This window comes from Rattus rattus, chromosome 12, assembly GCF_011064425.1.
Source record: "Rattus rattus isolate New Zealand chromosome 12, Rrattus_CSIRO_v1, whole genome shotgun sequence".
In the NCBI taxonomy this organism is placed as follows: domain Eukaryota; kingdom Metazoa; phylum Chordata; class Mammalia; order Rodentia; family Muridae; genus Rattus; species Rattus rattus.
In genome coordinates, this window is record NC_046165.1 from 46,465,151 (window position 1) to 46,482,450 (window position 17,300).

The following is a 17,300-nucleotide window of genomic DNA, read 5'->3' on the forward strand; positions in this document are numbered from 1 at the left end:
AAATAAAGGCGACCTGTGCTGTCTCAGTGTCAGAGTGCATGAGCTGCACTTCTTGGTCCACATCTTCTTTCTCCTATTCCACACATCCTCCTTCGGGTTCTGAACCCCATCCAGGCTCGACTTCAGCCAGGGTTCCTCTGTGCTAGGCTTGTTGGGACTTACTCAGTCCAGCACATCCCGCTGGATCCTATGCTGGTTTCTCCAGTGGACCATATCCATCCATCTCCCTTATGAGTGGCAGCTACGCTCCACTGTAACTTGAGGAAATGGAGACCCAAAGAGGTTCAAAACCATTCTCCAGCCAGAGGAAAGAAGTTAGAGTTCGAACTAAGAAAGTCAAGGCCCAAATACTTCCCTCCCAGGAGGGAAACACTAATGCTGGGTGTTCCAGCAATGAGAAAATCAAGTTAGATTCTTTTACAATAAAGCCCTGGCTAAGGTTTATCTCTTATCAGCTACAGAGGGAAATGCAAATGAACCTAGCATTAATGTCTAGGCTTTGGTGCTGAAGAAGCTCTGTGCAAGAGTAACACTAGAGAGGCTGCAATGTAAGTGAGGCATATTACAACAAGTGTAAAGCCACTCTGTAACATGTCCGAACATAGAAAAGCACATAACCTTCTGCAAACCTTAACAATGACCGGACACCTCCAAACTCCGGCTATAAGGAAGAACTGCCACTGCCTTGGTGGTGACCGTATGACCCTCCTCTGTTCTTTTCCCATTTTTTTGTTTTTCCCATTGTTATATCAAACAATCATATAACAACCTTTGCTTCCTGATAGCACGGGACTTAAGGAAAAGTTTCCTCAAAACTTTCACCTGTCATAGGCCCCAAATCTGTAAGGAATTCCTTCTGCAATCTTAGTAAGGCACCTCATGGTACCCCACAGTTCAGCTATGGAGACCGGACTTCATTTTTAAGGCAATGGGAATAGGAAATAATCAAGAACTTTGGAATAGGGCATGGGATGACCCAAACTATGTTTTTAAAAACTAAATTAGGGGATTGTAATATGCTCAGTGGGTAAGGGTACCAGGTCTTACTACCTGAGCTTAATCTCTGGAATGCAAATGGAGGAGAGAGCCAACTCTCTCCAATAAATGTAACTCACAAATTTAAAACCTAAACATGACAAAATTTGAGATGCTGCAGGAGTCCCCTAGGGTCACCAAGGAACACAAAAGGAACAATCATGTTATAAATTGTGGGGGATGGGGAGGTCAACCTTGTGAAGGAAAAAGTGGGATGGAGAGTGAGGCGCCACAGGCTTGAAGAGGCCTGATCTACGGTACATGCATTAAATCTAAGATGGCTCCTAGAACGCCAGTAATACAGCAAAAAGAGGTCAGAGCGATGGCTGCTTCTCCTGTCCTCAACAGAAGTCCTCACAGGTGAGGGTACTCCCCGCACTCCTTCTGAGTTACCTCATTAGGCAGGGCTTTCATTGGAGCATGGTGTGGCAAGATGAGATTGGCCAATGATTTGGGGGCTTGGGATTGGCTCAGAAACTTTATGTAAGTACAATAAACTCAGATCTGTACCCTGATGCTGGCCTCCAGAGTCGGATTTCCTGGGATTCATCACGTGACCCATCAATTCTTACTCCCACCCCCATCCTCCATCCTGTCCTCCACAATAAGTACCAAGAGAGCAGTGTTCGTAGGAACCAAAGAAGACGCTGTGTGCTAGGCTAACTACTGGGTAAATTCTGATGCACCCCACCAACAGCACGATTTAACACTCACCCTCAAGGAATTCCCTCAGACCGAATCTGTCATAAGCTGCTCGCTTCCACTCTGAACAAAACAGACAGGGGGATTTTATATCTCTAAGTTTGCTTCATTAGCATAAGCTAGGAAGCTATGAATAGGATGACTTTCCAGTCACCTTACCTAAATTATAAAACTCAAGATTGGATTAAAGCCCACCACATGGATAAGGGAGCACCGAAGCCCTTAAGTGTCTTTCAGAAGTTCCCAGGAAGGGCATCAGAAGGTTTGCGAGCAGATCAGAAGGCAAACTTGGGGCTGAAGTGTGCATATTCAGCAGTCCTGTCTGGATCCTCAGCTCCAGGAAAACTAAAATAGATGCAGATGTGCCTCTGAGGAGCTTAGCACACATAACCATTCAAGTGCGAGGCAAAGAGAGTCATGGCTCCGACGGTAAAGACGGGGGAGGGAGGGGCGACGGGGACAGGGGACAGGACAGGACCGGACTTTCCTGCTATTACAGTCATGGGGCAGAGCTGGGGAGGGATGGGCCAGTCCTTCTCGGGGATTGGCTTGATTTCAAAAGGTTTTCCAACCAAATTTATGTATTCATTTATCCTCTTTACATCCTGATCACAGTCTCTCCCCTGCTGCTCCCCCACCCCAACCAAAGTTTTAAGAATTGAGATCTTTTGGCCAGCAAGATAGCTTATTGGCTAAACTTGACAACTTGAGCTGGCTTTCAGAGTCCCAGAGTAAAAGAAAGCTAATGTTGAAAGTTGTTCTGTGAACTCCACATGTATACTGTATATGTGTGCGCATGCATGCACACACACACACACACACACATACACACATCACATACATACACTACTACATTAATTTTAAATAATTAAACCTCTTGGTCTTGTAAAACTGTTTCAGAAACTGCTTCCTGAGAGAAGAGCTCACCTCACATAGATCACAAACATGTATCATCTCCATCCTGAGATCGACTATAGGATTAACAGGGTTGAACCTGGAGAGTGGGGTGTTGCTCCTATTTGATGACTGGAGAAAACACTAGATTATTTCTTCTAGCCTTTTCTTTTTTGCCCACCCTAGACCAAATTTAGGGCATGATAGAAAGAACTAGAAGGCAAATTTGGTCAAGTTTGGCAAGGACTGCCCGCCCTCTCCAATAGTCTTGTCTCAAGTAGCCATGTGGTCCCATCAACCCACCTACCCTGTATTCCCGACCCTTGTGGCACCCTGTGCCCTCAAATTATCTATGTCTCAAAATTTCCCCAAACTTGGGGACCTCAATTTGGCTAAATTAGTTACTATCTCAATGACTTTGGGGAATTTCAACTACCCAAGGCTAGGTATATCTGTAAAAGAGAAAAAAATGCATCTCTAGTAAATTTAACCCGGAGATTAAAGATTTTTTAAAGGCTCAGCATTCACTGCAGAGGCTGACATCCCACTTCTCAGCTACACGGCAGCTTCTTATTACTTTGATTTGAAAGGGCTGAGCATTTAGTACTTTTCAGATAAATACATGATCATTTATAGAGAATAATCACTAGAAAGGAATTACAAGTTTTAAATATTTAAAACATAGCCTGTTCGTATGCTTCCAGAAAAATGTACAAAGAATGCTACCTTTTCCTAACACCAGCATACTATCCTACCCTTGCTATCCTTGTTAGATAGACTCAAAACCCAAATATGGCTGGGTATGGCTGCACACACCTTTAATCCCAGTACTCAAGGGGGCAGAGGGCAGGCAGTTTTGGGTGAGTCCAAGACCAGCCTGATCTACATAGCAAGTTCCAGGAGAGCCAGGGCTATATAGTGAGACCCTGTCACAAAAGACAGACACCAAAAACAAAAAACCACACAATTAGAAAAATAAAAAAAAAACCCACATAATTATAAAAGTGACAACACGCCCAGAATGAATTGTCAATAAAACTGGAGTCGGTATATTATTAGATTAAAAAAACAAGGACACAATGTTGGGATCTGAAATGGAGGCAGACCGGGTAAAATTTAAGCAGAGGAGTTAGAATGAATATGACCAAAATACATTATATGAAATTCTCAAGAAAATGAATAAAAATATTTTTAAAAAGAAGAAAGAAAAAATTAAAATATTGAGATTCGTGTTATGCAATGTTCTAAAAAAGCTAAATCACAAGTATCTATTAAAAATTAAAATTAAAAGAAAAGGCTCACTCACTGGTCCTTCCGAGCCAGGCATTCTTTTGTGCCATCAGCTAATACGGTAGTGCCCCCCCCAACACACACAACACACACACAAAAATCACATTTGGATTTTTATAGGCAGTAAATAAAGACTAAAAGTAATGGTGAAAAGTATTATGTCAAGGTTAAAGGCCCATTTCTACCCTCTGCTTTCAGGTTCGAGAATTCTAGAACTAATTCAGAGTTGTGAGATTGGAGTCTGTCCCCAGCCAGAGTGGCAAACTTAATGCATCATTAATCTGGTCTGCTCTCAGCCGCCAATCGGAGTAGTCACAGCCGTGCGATTTTTAAGGGAGAGACGGTGCTGCAGGAGTGCATTGGAGAGGTCTTTTCATAAAAACCATCCTGTGTGCTCCATCTGCATGTGCAATCTGCTTGTGTGTTTTCAGCCAGCTTGCATGGGCAGATTAATGCGTACAATTAGAAAGCAACCTCACAGGCATTCAATAAACTGCCTTCATTATTACACTCAGGAGAGTGCCTTTGGTTGTCAATAAAAGCCTAGTTTTCTGCCTGTTAGCTAAATAATTGACAACACTCAAAATAATCAGAGGCAAATGAACAGAGTCAGGAACACGGTGTGGAGAAAGAACGCGTTAAGATGCACAAGGGCACCTAGGGTGGCCACCACACGCCTTTTCTCCATTTCTCCGGCAGCTGGATTTTACAGTCCACTCAAGTCCATGGCTGCCCTCTTCAACAGCAAACCACATTGTTCCTGGTCTGCTGTTTGCACCACACCATTGCAGCGCGCTCAAACTGGCTCAGCATCGACTCCTTTGAAAGAGCTGCTTATTTGGTTTCTATTCTGTGTTCCTTTGCCTGACAGCTTCAAGAGAATCTCATCTGGGTGTGGGAGGTGGACAGTCCCTGTGGTTTGGTGAAATCCAAATCTGGTTGATTTGTACTGTTAGAATTCTAACAGCTTTGCTAGATTTAAAAAAAAAAAAAAAAAAAAAACTACTATAAACTGGTTCCAAGAAAGTGCAATAAAGACCTTTCAATAGAGGATCCACCTTCCCTAAGAAATTCCTCTAATATTTTCAGCTATATAATGGCCATTGGTTTCAATAGCTATTGGTCCCTTAATTTCAAAAGTAATTCAAAACACAATACTCTTAAAAGAAACGCACACACACACACCCTTACATATATCTATACGTCTTGTGTTCCTCAATAGGCTTTAAAAATCAATTTGAGATACTTCTCATTTTTTAGCCCACGTCCCTTTTTTTCCTGGCTAACCCGGACTTTCATGATAAGCAGGAGAAGGAGCAGGAGTAAAATGTGCATGTAATTGAATTCAGCTCCGCAGCTCGCGTGAGGTGGCTGACAGCTCAGCCTTCTTTTCTTCTCTACAGAATAAGGGTGATTGATCTTTAGCATTTAGTGAAACACAAACTCAAGAATCCGGGTTACTTTGAAAAGACAGGAGGCTGGGTAGACCAGCCTCCAACCTTTGAAAACTCCAAAATCTCTCCTCCCTCACCTTGCCCTGCCTCAAACCCGCCAAAGGAAGACTCCTTCAACTTCCCAGCCCTGATCTTAACTTGACTGACCTTAACCTGGTAAGGAGCAATACACAGGGTGGGGAACTTCCTTTCTATTCCTGCTGCTGAGTTTCAACATGCCTCGATAGAGGCAGGCTGAGCCCAGTGCTCTGAGAACACTAGAGGGTGCTAGACTTGGGGAGGAAGCACCCTCTAAAATGGCAGTCCGTGAGCAGCTCCACACCTGAGCTAGAGGGATGAATGTGGGGCCAGCGTGGGCCGAGGGAACAACAAGCACTCAGTGAATGCTACGTATGAAGGCGCGAGTCTAGTTGAGGTTCTAGTGGGGACAGAATTCACCTTATATCAGACAAATGCTCCCCAACATCCCCAGAAGATCCAGGGATGTTTAAGCCTTTTGGGACTTTTCTTTAATCCCTTTCTTTGGGTTCATTGGACAGATGTGATCGTCCTTATTCTGAACCAACAGCACAGTTCAGAAGGGTTCCAGAGCGGAGCAATGGTGCTGAGATTTGGAACCAGGTAGCTTGGTTCTAAATGACATTTAGAATTACTTCGTAAAAATAAAGAATACTTTGTTTTTGTCTTCTGAATGTAATCAAGGCTCATATAACCTAACAAAGGTTAGGTTCGGACAGGGGTTTCCCTTTGAACCGGTGGTTCTCAACCTTCCCAACACTGTGACCTTTTAATAGTTTCTCATGTTGTGGTAACCCTCAACCATAAAATTATCTTCATTGTTACTTCATAACTGCAATTTGGCTACTATTGTGGATTGTAATGTAATATCTGATATGTGACCCCCGCCAACGGGTCATGACCCACAAGTTGAGAACTACTACTTTGAAGTGCGGCATAACAGAGTAGACTTTTCTGTATTATCAAAGTATAGTATTAGCATGTTAAGCTTTATCACTCAGGAATCATGCTAGAAAAAAATACCTTGGTTTGTAATCATTGATTTAGAGTGTCAAAAACAATAATAAATAATATTTCCATTCTCAACTAGAATAATACGATGGTAAACAGACCTTGGCCCACTAGATAAATACTACTTAAATGCTGCTTGGATATTTCACCTCAAACACCATCCTCCTTACAGCAGTATCCTGGAGACCAGCACAATCAGCAGCACCCTGGAATCCAACTTATTTATAGGGGTGAATTCCTCAAATTTAGTCAAATGATTGCTCATCTGTTGACCACTGGAAAATAGTTTGATGAGTGTTAAGTGTCCTGATCTCAGATTCCCAGAGATGGTAGAGCTCAATTACATGATTAATGCAGTGCCAACCATCCAACACCCAATGTTTTAAAAGTTGCCATTCGTTTTCATATAATATAAATTCATAAACGGGACCCCTGTTGAAGGAATCACAGAAAGGACTGAAAGAGCTGAAGGAGCTTAAGACCCCAGAACAACAATGCCAACCAACCAGAGCTTCCAGGAACTAAACCACTACCCAAAGACTATACATGGACTGACCCTGGGCTCCAACCTCATAGGTGGCAATGAATAGCCTAGTAAGAGCACCAGTGGAAGGGGAAGCCCTTGGTCCTGCCAAGATTGAACCCCCAGTGAACGAGTTTGTTGGGGGAAGGGCGGTAATGGGGGGGAGGATGGGGAGGGGAACACCCATATAGAAGGGGAGGGGAGGGTTGGGGGATGTTGACCTGAAACTGGGAAAGATAATAAAATTTGAAATGTAAATAAGAAATACCCAATTTAAAAAAAAAAAAAAGTTGCCATTCCCTAGAGCCCAAAATCTGAACCATAAACCTATAAAGGAACAAAGTAATGATGTCATAAACTTACGACTGATGGTGCTCTCGAAGTGTGGCTCTTCTGATGTCTTCCTGAAGTTGCTTTTTCTTTTCTAGTTTATTACTCTGAAATTGAAAGTACCAAAATGTGATCTGTTCTGGAAGCTTTAGGTAGAATCCTGACTTTTAAGTTGTTCCAACCCCCCAAACCCTATGTTCTAGTGACCCAGAGATCCCATGGTAATCCTCTCATTACACAGAAGGCCCCAAGATCCTCCTGAAGCGCCCCTCTCACAACTTGACTAAATAACAGAATCAAAATTCCACATTTTTTATTTCATCTCAAATGATAGCAAGATCTATTTTGAAGGAAGTGAAGTTTGTGAAATGTTCCAATGGAAATAATAAATATTGATAACAAGCATGTTAAATTAAAAAACAAAACACATGGTTAAACAGTTCACACAAATGTGTGCGTGCGTGCGTGCGTGCGTGTGTGTGTGTGTGTGTGTGTGTGACAATTCTACCAAAATATTAAGGAAAAGATTTTCAATAACCCAGCCCGACTCCCTTCTGACTTAGATACTTAAAGCTGTTGAGAAACTGAGCAGTGTTATGTCTCAAAAAGCCATCCACTTGAGTAGAAAAGAGTTCTTTTCTTAATTAGCTGTCTACAGAGCCTTCCGGGATGTGACTTCATATTTGATATCACTGTCACCATGGCTTTGGCACATTTTAACCTGATTTAAACAACCCAAGCCACTTGCTTTTTGCTTGCTGTGACACTAGTATCATTTTTTAAAATGTGCCTACGAAAAATAGATGACACTCTTAGACAAAAACAAAACGCAATAAGGAGTAGAAACATGTCCTGCAATACAGGAAGAAGGAGGAAGGTGACACTTTAGCTTAGTTCAAAAGGAGTCAGAAGTCAGCTGGACATAAACAAACAAACAAACAATCAGATTTACTCAAGGAAGATCTGTGAAAGAGAAAAATAGGAAGCATCCCTTTTAAACTCTGATGTGAGTCTGGCTTTGTTATTCAAGATGGGAAGCTTTCACATTTTGATGGACAAAATAGATGTCTTCCATGAAAAAAAAATAGAAAAAAACCTGTTGTAAGTACCCTAGAGTCCAGGGAATCAATTATGCAGCGAGCAATTCGGCTGCTAATAAAACAAGATTCTAGGAAGAAAATGGAAGGGGAACTTAACATCAAATAACGGTTGTAATCTAGATAATGTCCTCAATAGTGAGCCCAGACCCGCTGCCTTGTGAGGATCTCTCCATATTCCCGGGGTGGAGGCAGCAAAATGGCTGAGGACCGCAAGCAAGCAGACCGTAAACAGAACGTATTGATTAAACCAGTTGATAAAATGGATTTTTATATCAGCCCAAATTGTTAGATTTCATCAGATCAGCCAAACATATTTGCACAAATACAAATGTGGAAAGAAACTCAGGAAGGATACTACCACTGGCTGAGATATAATAGCTCTAAATCCCATGCACTCAATATTTACCCAATGCCCTATTATATGGATGTCCTGAACTGTATATAATATATAGTAAAATGTATATATTCATGATATGAACACAGAAGTGCCTCTCCTATAAACGATATAGACAAGAGAGCAATGGAGAAATGTTAAATATGCCAAAGGAGAGACATACACAAGGAAAATAATAGCAATTTCAGAAGGAGACCCATAGGAATCTAGGAAGGTGCCATTTGAAACATGGAGGTTTGGAAATTTTTGCCATTTGTTGACTCGATTTAGTTTGTTGCTGCTTTGAGGTTTCAGCTTTTTATTTCACTCACTGTAGAATCCTGAGCCCCACACTCCACTTGCAACAACCGTGGGTATCAGCAAATGCATGAAAGCAGATAGAAACTAAATGGTAATGTGGGCGAGTAAGAGTTGACGCAGGAGGGCTCGTCCACACATTGGTAGACTTAGAAATAGCCCAGAAGTCAGGTGTTCCAGCCCAACCTCATTCCTCAGCATCTTTTGATGCTGCCTTTCTCTTGGCCATTTAGACCCATAGCTGACCCTTCTGCTTCCGGCTCACTTGCACTCCTAACACCCTTGCTTCAGAGAGGTTGGGGTTCGGACTTGACCTCCTCCTGCGTGGCCTCCGGGGGATACCTGGTATCACCTTTTCTGAAGTGTGTGAGACTTAGAGGTGTGCTCCTGAGTGTTTATCAGAAATGTTGTTAAGTCCATAACTTAGACAAGCTGTGGCTTACACTAGCACAAAACTGTGGTTAACAAGGAGATGCTGGCTACTTTAAAACCCAACCATGGAAAACACTGTTATCGTTCTTTTGTCCCATGTGCCCAAGTTGGCTTCAAATTTCCTGAGCTTCCTCCTTTTACTTCCCAAGCACATGCCACCATGCTCTCCTTAGAAGAATTTATTAAACTATTTAAAATTTTAAAAACATTTAAGGATCAAGGTAGGCAGCATGCTTCTAATATGGAATTTACCACAGACTCTAAGACACCTTGCTCACTGGGGTATAAGGACCTGCTCTCTGTGTGCACACTTAATGCAACTTAAAAATACTGTATGGGGGTTGGGGATTTAGCTCAGTGGTAGAGCACTTGCCTAGCAAGCACAAGGCCCTGGGTTCGGTCCCCAGCTCCGAAAAAAAAAAAGAAAAAAGAATACTGTATGATCTAACACTTTTGTAATTTGAATAATTGGCCATATTCTTTCACATTGGAAAAGAAAACTCCTTTGAAAGTCTCTTAAAGTTTGGGGAGAAAAATGACTTTTTTTTTTCCCCTCAAGATTAGTTACAAGGGAGACTTCAAAATTCCAGGTCTCATGAAGTCATCAACATGCGTGGCATTTTTAATGATTAATAAGCTAGGAAATATTACATTATAGTTTTTTCTGTTGAGAACAACAGTGTCCATCTTGGCTACATCTATATCAGAAAAGTACTAGAGAAAGAAACCAAGCTTAGTGTACAAAGAAGCAAGAAAGAATCTAGGGTTCTTCATTTTCTTGGTCTGATGGGCACAGCATTCATGCTTTTTAAAGCAAAAACACTATCTTGTTTAAGTGATTATTAAACTCAGTCCATGAACTCATATTTCAAATCAAAGACTAAGGAGAAAGACTGTGAATCTCGGGATGGAAGAATCGAAAGCAGACGAGAGTACAGCAATGTGAGGCGTTAGGATAAGAAGATTAGGTAAAAGTCTGTGATGAGCAAAGGAGACAAAAATGCAAGGAGAAGGGGGAGGGGGAGGCTTAACCAATGAAAGAACAGGCTCTCTGAGGGGTTAGAGAGAGCAGGAGGTAGTGAATGTAGATGGGAGAGTCCAGCATAGCAGCAAGGAGACACTTTCCATCCCCCTTAAGACAGGCTTGGAGATAGATGTGGCAAATACACAGGCATGGTGATGTATGCCCGTAGCTGAGCAACCAAGAGAAAATCAACAGTTCAAAGCTAGCCTGTGTTATGTAGTAAGCCTCTTCCCAAGAACAAAAGGGCAGAGAGAGAGAGAGAGAGAGAGAGAGAGAGAGAGAGAGAGAGAGAGAGGAAGAAAAAGGAGGAGGAGGAGGAGGAAGAGGAGGAGGAGGAGAGGAGAGGACAGGACAGGACAGGACAGGAGAGGACAGGACAGGACAGGACAGGACAGGAGAGGACAGGACAGGACAGGACAGGACAGGAGAGGAGAAAGAGGTAAAGAAGACAGAAAAGTAACAGAGAGAAGGTAACAAAAATAAAGATATTCACAGCCTAATGGCCATTGCTTCTATGAAAGGGTAGGAGAAGTCCTATTGTGAAAATGAAAGAAAAGAGAAGAAAGTAAGACAAGATCTTGGTGACTGGGGCCCAGAGTACAAAGGAAAGTCCAGGACACTGGTCAATGCTAACATTTCAGCCGAATGGGAAGCCTGGAAGTTAAGTGCCCCAGAGTGCGTCTTCTCACCAGCAAGGTGTGAGTTTAACAGAAGTGAAGTCACCAAACCTTTTGAATTTGTGGTAAATAACAAGAGCCTCTAAAGAAGCTGATAGACTAAAATCAAATGGGAGAATATTAGAGAGTTTCTTTATTCTTAGAATTAGGGTAGGGCACCTTTCCTAAAAGCCGGGAGTGCCAGGGCTGGGTGTGGCGGTGCAGGTCTCTCATCCTAGGACTTGGAAGGCCGAGGCAGCGTGGTCTATGTAGTGAATTCCAGGTCAGTTAGGGCAGTAGAGTAAAACCCTGTGTCAGGATAAGCTAAGAGCAAGCCACCATGCTCAGGACTCTGCACATTTATCCGTTAGTTCTACTACCCTTCTTATTGTACCCATTTCCTAGTTAAGGCAAATGGATCCCAGGGTAACTAACAGTCTATGCTCTAAATGCCTGTGGCCCAGAGATACCATTCTCATTCCAACATCATGGTATTAATTAATGACTGCCCAGTGCAACATCCAAAGACTTAATACCTGTATCAATGCCACATCAGAGCAGTGCTGAAGTGTGCAAGAAACATATTTCCTGGAAACCTGATGTGTCTTGAGAGTTTACAGATTTTGAAAATATTTCCCGGTTCATATAATGCTTAAATAATTTCATGAATGTTGAGTTTTGGCCTTAAAGCCATTAGTCCTTGCTACTCACTACTTGCCTTTCAAAACTAGGAGGCAATAGGTACCATGCCCTAAAAATATGTACATGAATGCATTTACTTCTAATATGCATAATTTATGTTCTGCTGCTTTGTTCCTACAGCACCGAGCAGCATTCAAATGAGCCGTGTTTCTCGGGGTCTACAAAAAAACTCACAATGGCTTCACTTGCTGCAAGCGACTTTGGTAGCCACGACTTAAACAAATAAAGGCTTTAGATGCCACTCGAATCTCTGTAGCTGTTTTTGACACTTTCCAAAGTTATAATGATAGAGGGAGATTGGGAAAATTAATGTGGAAGAATGTGGCAAGGACATCGTGTTGGAAACTAGCTCAGAAATAAACAGATAGCAGAGTAAGGGGAACTCAGGGGGTGGGGAAGCTCCTCGACATGGAGGCGGAAGGCTTTCATCTTTCGGGTTTGTGACTACTGCAGAAGTACAGAAAATCAAATGATTACTTCATCAATATGATTATGAGCAGAATATAACAGATATTCATTCACAGAACATTCCGTTCATCTGACAAGATGGTTGTGGTGACCTATGAGAATGTATTACTGTAGTTTATACATGAAGTAGCTCTTCGAAGACTCATCTGTGGAACGCTTGGTCACCAGCGGTGGTCACTGTTGGGACTTTGAGGAAGCTACTGGCCTGGGAGGGCTCTTATTTAATGCATACATCAGTTCACCGGTATATTAATAAGAAAGATACCTTGAGGGTACCTCAGGGATTTGCCAGAGTCCTGGGTGGCAGGAGTTGCTTGGCTCTGCATTGGCTCAGACTTCTGGGCAGTATCCATGCGCTGGGGGAGGAGGGCAGAGCTCTGCAGGCTGGTGTCCGTGCATGTGTTTGCTGTGCATTTTAAAGACTAAGTGCTCCATAAGCACAGTCATTATCACTTCTCCCCGCCATTATCACACTGGCAATGTAGAATATGTCACTACTAGATAGCTAATATCCACTCTTTCTGTCTGACACAAGCTACTAAACGGGCACACATAGCCATGATTCATAGCCACAGATTCATATGCAACAGAAAGGTCTGGGCCTGGTAGGAGTGAGGGCCAGTCAGCCAGATAAACCAAGTCCCACTTAATTAATGCTCCACAATTTTTCATAGACATGGGAATCAGCTTAAAGAGCTTGGCAGGATATGGTTTGCAGTAGGTCCAAGGTAGGCTCTCTTGACCTGCACATCAGCAAATCCCAGGCAACGACAATTCGGCTTATTGCTTAGAAAGGCTAGTGAGCAGATCCTTCTCCATCACGTGCAAATTTATATCATTGTTATCAATTTAGGAAAGCTAATCCAATCAATGTTTCAATGTCTAAAGATTGCCGTGGCTCTACAGCTGTGGTGTGACCTGGAAGGAGGAATCATCGCTTTCACCTGAGTGGTAAAGAACAGCGTTTCACCCACCCATCAAGAATGTGTGTTGCTGAGCATGAAGAAAGGAACTGTAGACAACCACAAGCCAGCCAGTCACAGGGACTAAATGACACCAAACATGACTTAGGTAAGAGTCGCTAACAACCAGAATTCTCCAGGTTCTCTTAGCCTTGAATCCAGCTTCTGGTGGTGTTTTCCTTGGCTCCACCTGACAGTCAGGTAGACTACATGAGATGTGTTCTTCCTGCTACGATCTCAGACCAAAGCTCCGGCTTTTCAGGTAGGAGATGGGAAGAGGAAGAGAGGAAAAACTGAACCGTAGAGAAGAGAGGTGTATAAGAGAAAGAGGTGGTTTCACTGAAACTCTTCAGTAATAGCCAACTGGTAGTGGATTGCTGGATCAAAAATTGTAAATAAATTACCTGTGGGGTTTTTTTTTTATATTCTTCCAGCATTTTATTACAGTTTGCATGCGCAAATTCAAGCTGGATGCCACCTGTATCACTATGGCAACAAGTTGCTCTTGGAGTTGGGAGGCGGAACTTGCAGAATGATTTTACAGGAAGAGCTCTGAGAAAGTCGGGAGCCTGCCCAAGGTCAGACAACAATGGCAGATACTTTCCAAGAGAGTAGAGAATTCCATCAGGGAGGAGCAAACCTGAACCGAATTCCCTCTGTGTCCCAGAAGCCATCAGATTCCAGCTTCCTTAACTCAAACTGCTGAACACATCTATTGTGGCTAGGTGTGGCAGCTCACGCCTTTAATTCTAGCACTCAAGAGGCAGAGGCAGCTAATTTCTGTGTGTTCTAGGCTAGGCAAGGCTGCAAAGTGAGACTCTGGCTCCAAATAGATAATAGGTAGGTAGGTAGGTAGGTAGGTAGGTAGGTAGACAGACAGACAGACAGACAGACAGACAGACAGATCCATTGCTTAAAATGGGGTTTGAATTTTAAACAAAATTGTTTAATCTTTAGAATAAACAAGAGGAGAAAGAGGAGAAAAGAAAATAGAAAGGGAGAAAGAAAATGAGAGATGTGGGAAGAAAAGGGAGAGAGAAAGGGAGAGAGATAGGAGAGGGAGATAGGGAAAAAGAGAGAAAAAAAGAAAGAAAAAGCAGGCCACGGGACAGGAGTTTTGTTTCTAAGAAGCAGTGGCAATAGGTGTCCCACACGGTGCTCAGAACCATGTGTCAATTCCCTGATCTCAAACCTCCAACACTGAGCCTCACTTCCTGTTAGGTCTTTGACAAAGCGGGACGGAGGAGCTAAACCATTGACATATTGTTTCTTGGTTTCTAGCAAATGAGCATTTTAAGAGATTTTCCCCAAGTTCTGGATGCTACTAAAAACTTGGCCTAAAAGTATGGCCGTTGTTCAGGTTGAAAAAGTCTGACATCACTGAAGCTAAAAGGCCGATGCACAATGCTCTTTCTCTCAGTGGCAAGAAGGCTATGTTTACCTTCAACGCACGCTCCCTGGAAGACTCCGTTTGGATACAAATGTGACCATGGCTGCTGACTGATTGATAGTGTTGCTTGTTGCTTTCCCTTTTGGCCAACCATACTACCAAGAGGTGAGGTGGTGGGTATGGTGACGCAGACGCCCAGCTCAGAGACTAGTGTGTTGGAAAATGAAACCCAGTTATTCTAATTATGTCTGTGGGTCGTCAGGCATTTTGTTTTTCCTCTGTCTGTCATTTCCTCATTTGCACAAGTAGGTAACGGCCACCTTCTCAGATTACAGAGGGGGTTAAATGAGTAGAGCTCAGCCTGTGTCTGGAGAACCTGAGGGCTAGCCCTCAGTATCAACCAACCTCCCCGCCACCCACTCACCTTCTCCCTCTGGATTGCCTTCATTCTTTGGAGCTCAGCTTCCTCAGCTTCCTTCCTGATGCGAATAGATTCATCTCTCTTTAGCTGAATTGTATTGAGATTACAGAGGACCAAAAAAAAAAAAAAAAAAAAAAAAAAAAAAAAACCACCAGTTACCATTTTTCAGTCTGAACCTCTAGAACACAAAATTATGATGAAAGGCAAATTACAGTATTGTTTGTATTATACCTCGCCATGATTATAGGTTGTTACTTTAAGCCACTTAGATCTCAGAAAATGGCCAGGCTGCATCTCCTGTCTGAGAAATCTCAGTGCTTCTTCATCGGTATCTATCTATCTATCTATCTATCTATCTATCTATCTATCTATCTATCATCTATCTATCTATATTTCTATCTTTCTATCCTTCTATCTTTCTATCTGCAAATATACCTATTATCTATCTGTCTACCTACCTACCTATCTTGCTCTCTCTCTCTCCTTCTCTCTCTCTCTTTGTGTGTGTGTGTTGCATGTGTGTATGTGTGTATGTGACTATGTGTGTATATGTGTATGTGTGCATGTGTGTATGTGTGTATGCATGTGTGTATGTGTGTATGTGTATGTGACTATGTGTGTGTAGGTGTATGTGTGTGTGTGTGTGTGTGTGTGTGTGTGTGTGTGTGTGTGTGTGTGTGTGTGTGTGTGTGTGTGTGTGTGTGTGTGTGTGTGTGTGTGTGGGTGTGTGTATGTGTGTGTGTATAGTGTGTGTGTGTGTGTGTGTATGTGTGTATGTGTGTGTATGTGTGTATGTGTGTATGTGTGTATATGTGTGTGCATGTATGTGTGTATGTATGTGTGTGCATGCATGTATGTGTGTGTGCATGTGTGCATGTGTATATTTGTGCAGGTATGTGTATATGTGTGTATGAATGTGTGTGCATGCACGTACCTGTGTATGTGTGCATGTGTGTATGTGTGTGTGTATGTGTGTGTGTGTGTATGTGTGTGTGTGTATGTGTGTGTGTGTGTGTGTGTGTGTGTATTGTATGTGTGTATATGTGTGATGTGTGTGTGTGTGTGTGTGAGTGTGTGTATATGTGTGCATGTGTGAGTGTGTGTGTGTATGTATGTGTATGTGTGTGTATTTATCCATGTACATGGGACAAAAAAGTAAACAATTATTCCTTACTATAAAACTCATAGTATTTATTGTAAAAATCACTGGTTATCTTAAATAAATTATTTTCGTACTGCTATTTATGTCACTAGCTTGGAATAAACAAAACCATATTCTGGGAATGAAAATATAGTAATCTTAAACAATAATTAATAATGTAATTAATTTCAAGGGCTGCCTTTAATCAAAGGTCACACATAGCACATGTGGCTTGGGTAAGAATTCTAGATATTCTCCTCTTCTCGGTACCTGGCATCTTTTTTATTTTGAGAACTACATTTTGCAATTGATTTGAAGGTTTTATATTTTGAGCCACAGTGTTATTTCATGGTTCCTCGGAAATGTTGGTGCTGAAACTTGTTGACGAAATTAGACTAGAAGAAATGGATTCTGACCTTTTGCTGGTATTTAGATCGCATCTGTTGGAGCTGTTGTTTCTGCCTGACTTCAGCCTCAGACTGGCTTCCACCTAATGAAAATAAATAATAAATAAATAAGCCATGAAGGTAAAGCAGGGGCATTAAGCTGCAAGGCCAGCTGTTGAGTCCTAGTTAATGCAAGAAAAGCCAGCAGTGTGACTTGACGTTTCCCCTACCCCTGTACATCAGAGGACAACCAGTCATCTTCAAACACTCTCTAAGAGCGGCAGTCACTTTAAAAGCTAACTGATGAGTGGGGAGATGAGACTTTATTCTTTAAGGAAGGAAACACTGGGGTTTTCCACCATAAACATTAAAGTCTTCCCCTCGCCTGAAACCATGCCTGAAGGCCCACACCAGACATTAAGCAATTCTGCCTTTACTAAGAATTCTAGAAGGTTCCTCCTGCATAAGAACCCTCAGGATTCTTGGCACTACAGATGTATGTGCTGTTTATTACCCACTCCTTTCCCCCAATATTTCTATTAGTTCTTTGAGCATTTTGTACAGTGTGTTTTGGTTATATTCATCTCCCCTCCCCCCAACTCTTCTCAGACCACCCCTCTTCCCTACCTGCCCAACTGTGCATCCTAGTTTTTAATTCCTTCAAGCCCCG

The 17,300-nt window shown here is 42.3% G+C and overlaps 1 protein-coding gene across 1 annotated transcript in view; it reads right to left on the minus strand.

The window, feature by feature from the left end:
- The window catches only part of Epsti1 (epithelial stromal interaction 1), a 97,996-nt gene that overhangs the window by 54,053 nt on the left and 26,643 nt on the right, over positions 1 to 17,300 (minus strand). Inside the window, 3 exon segments of the mRNA XM_032918086.1 lie at positions 7,291 to 7,364; positions 15,107 to 15,190; positions 16,661 to 16,734. Coding sequence (XP_032773977.1) covers positions 7,291 to 7,364; positions 15,107 to 15,190; positions 16,661 to 16,734 — 232 coding nt within the window.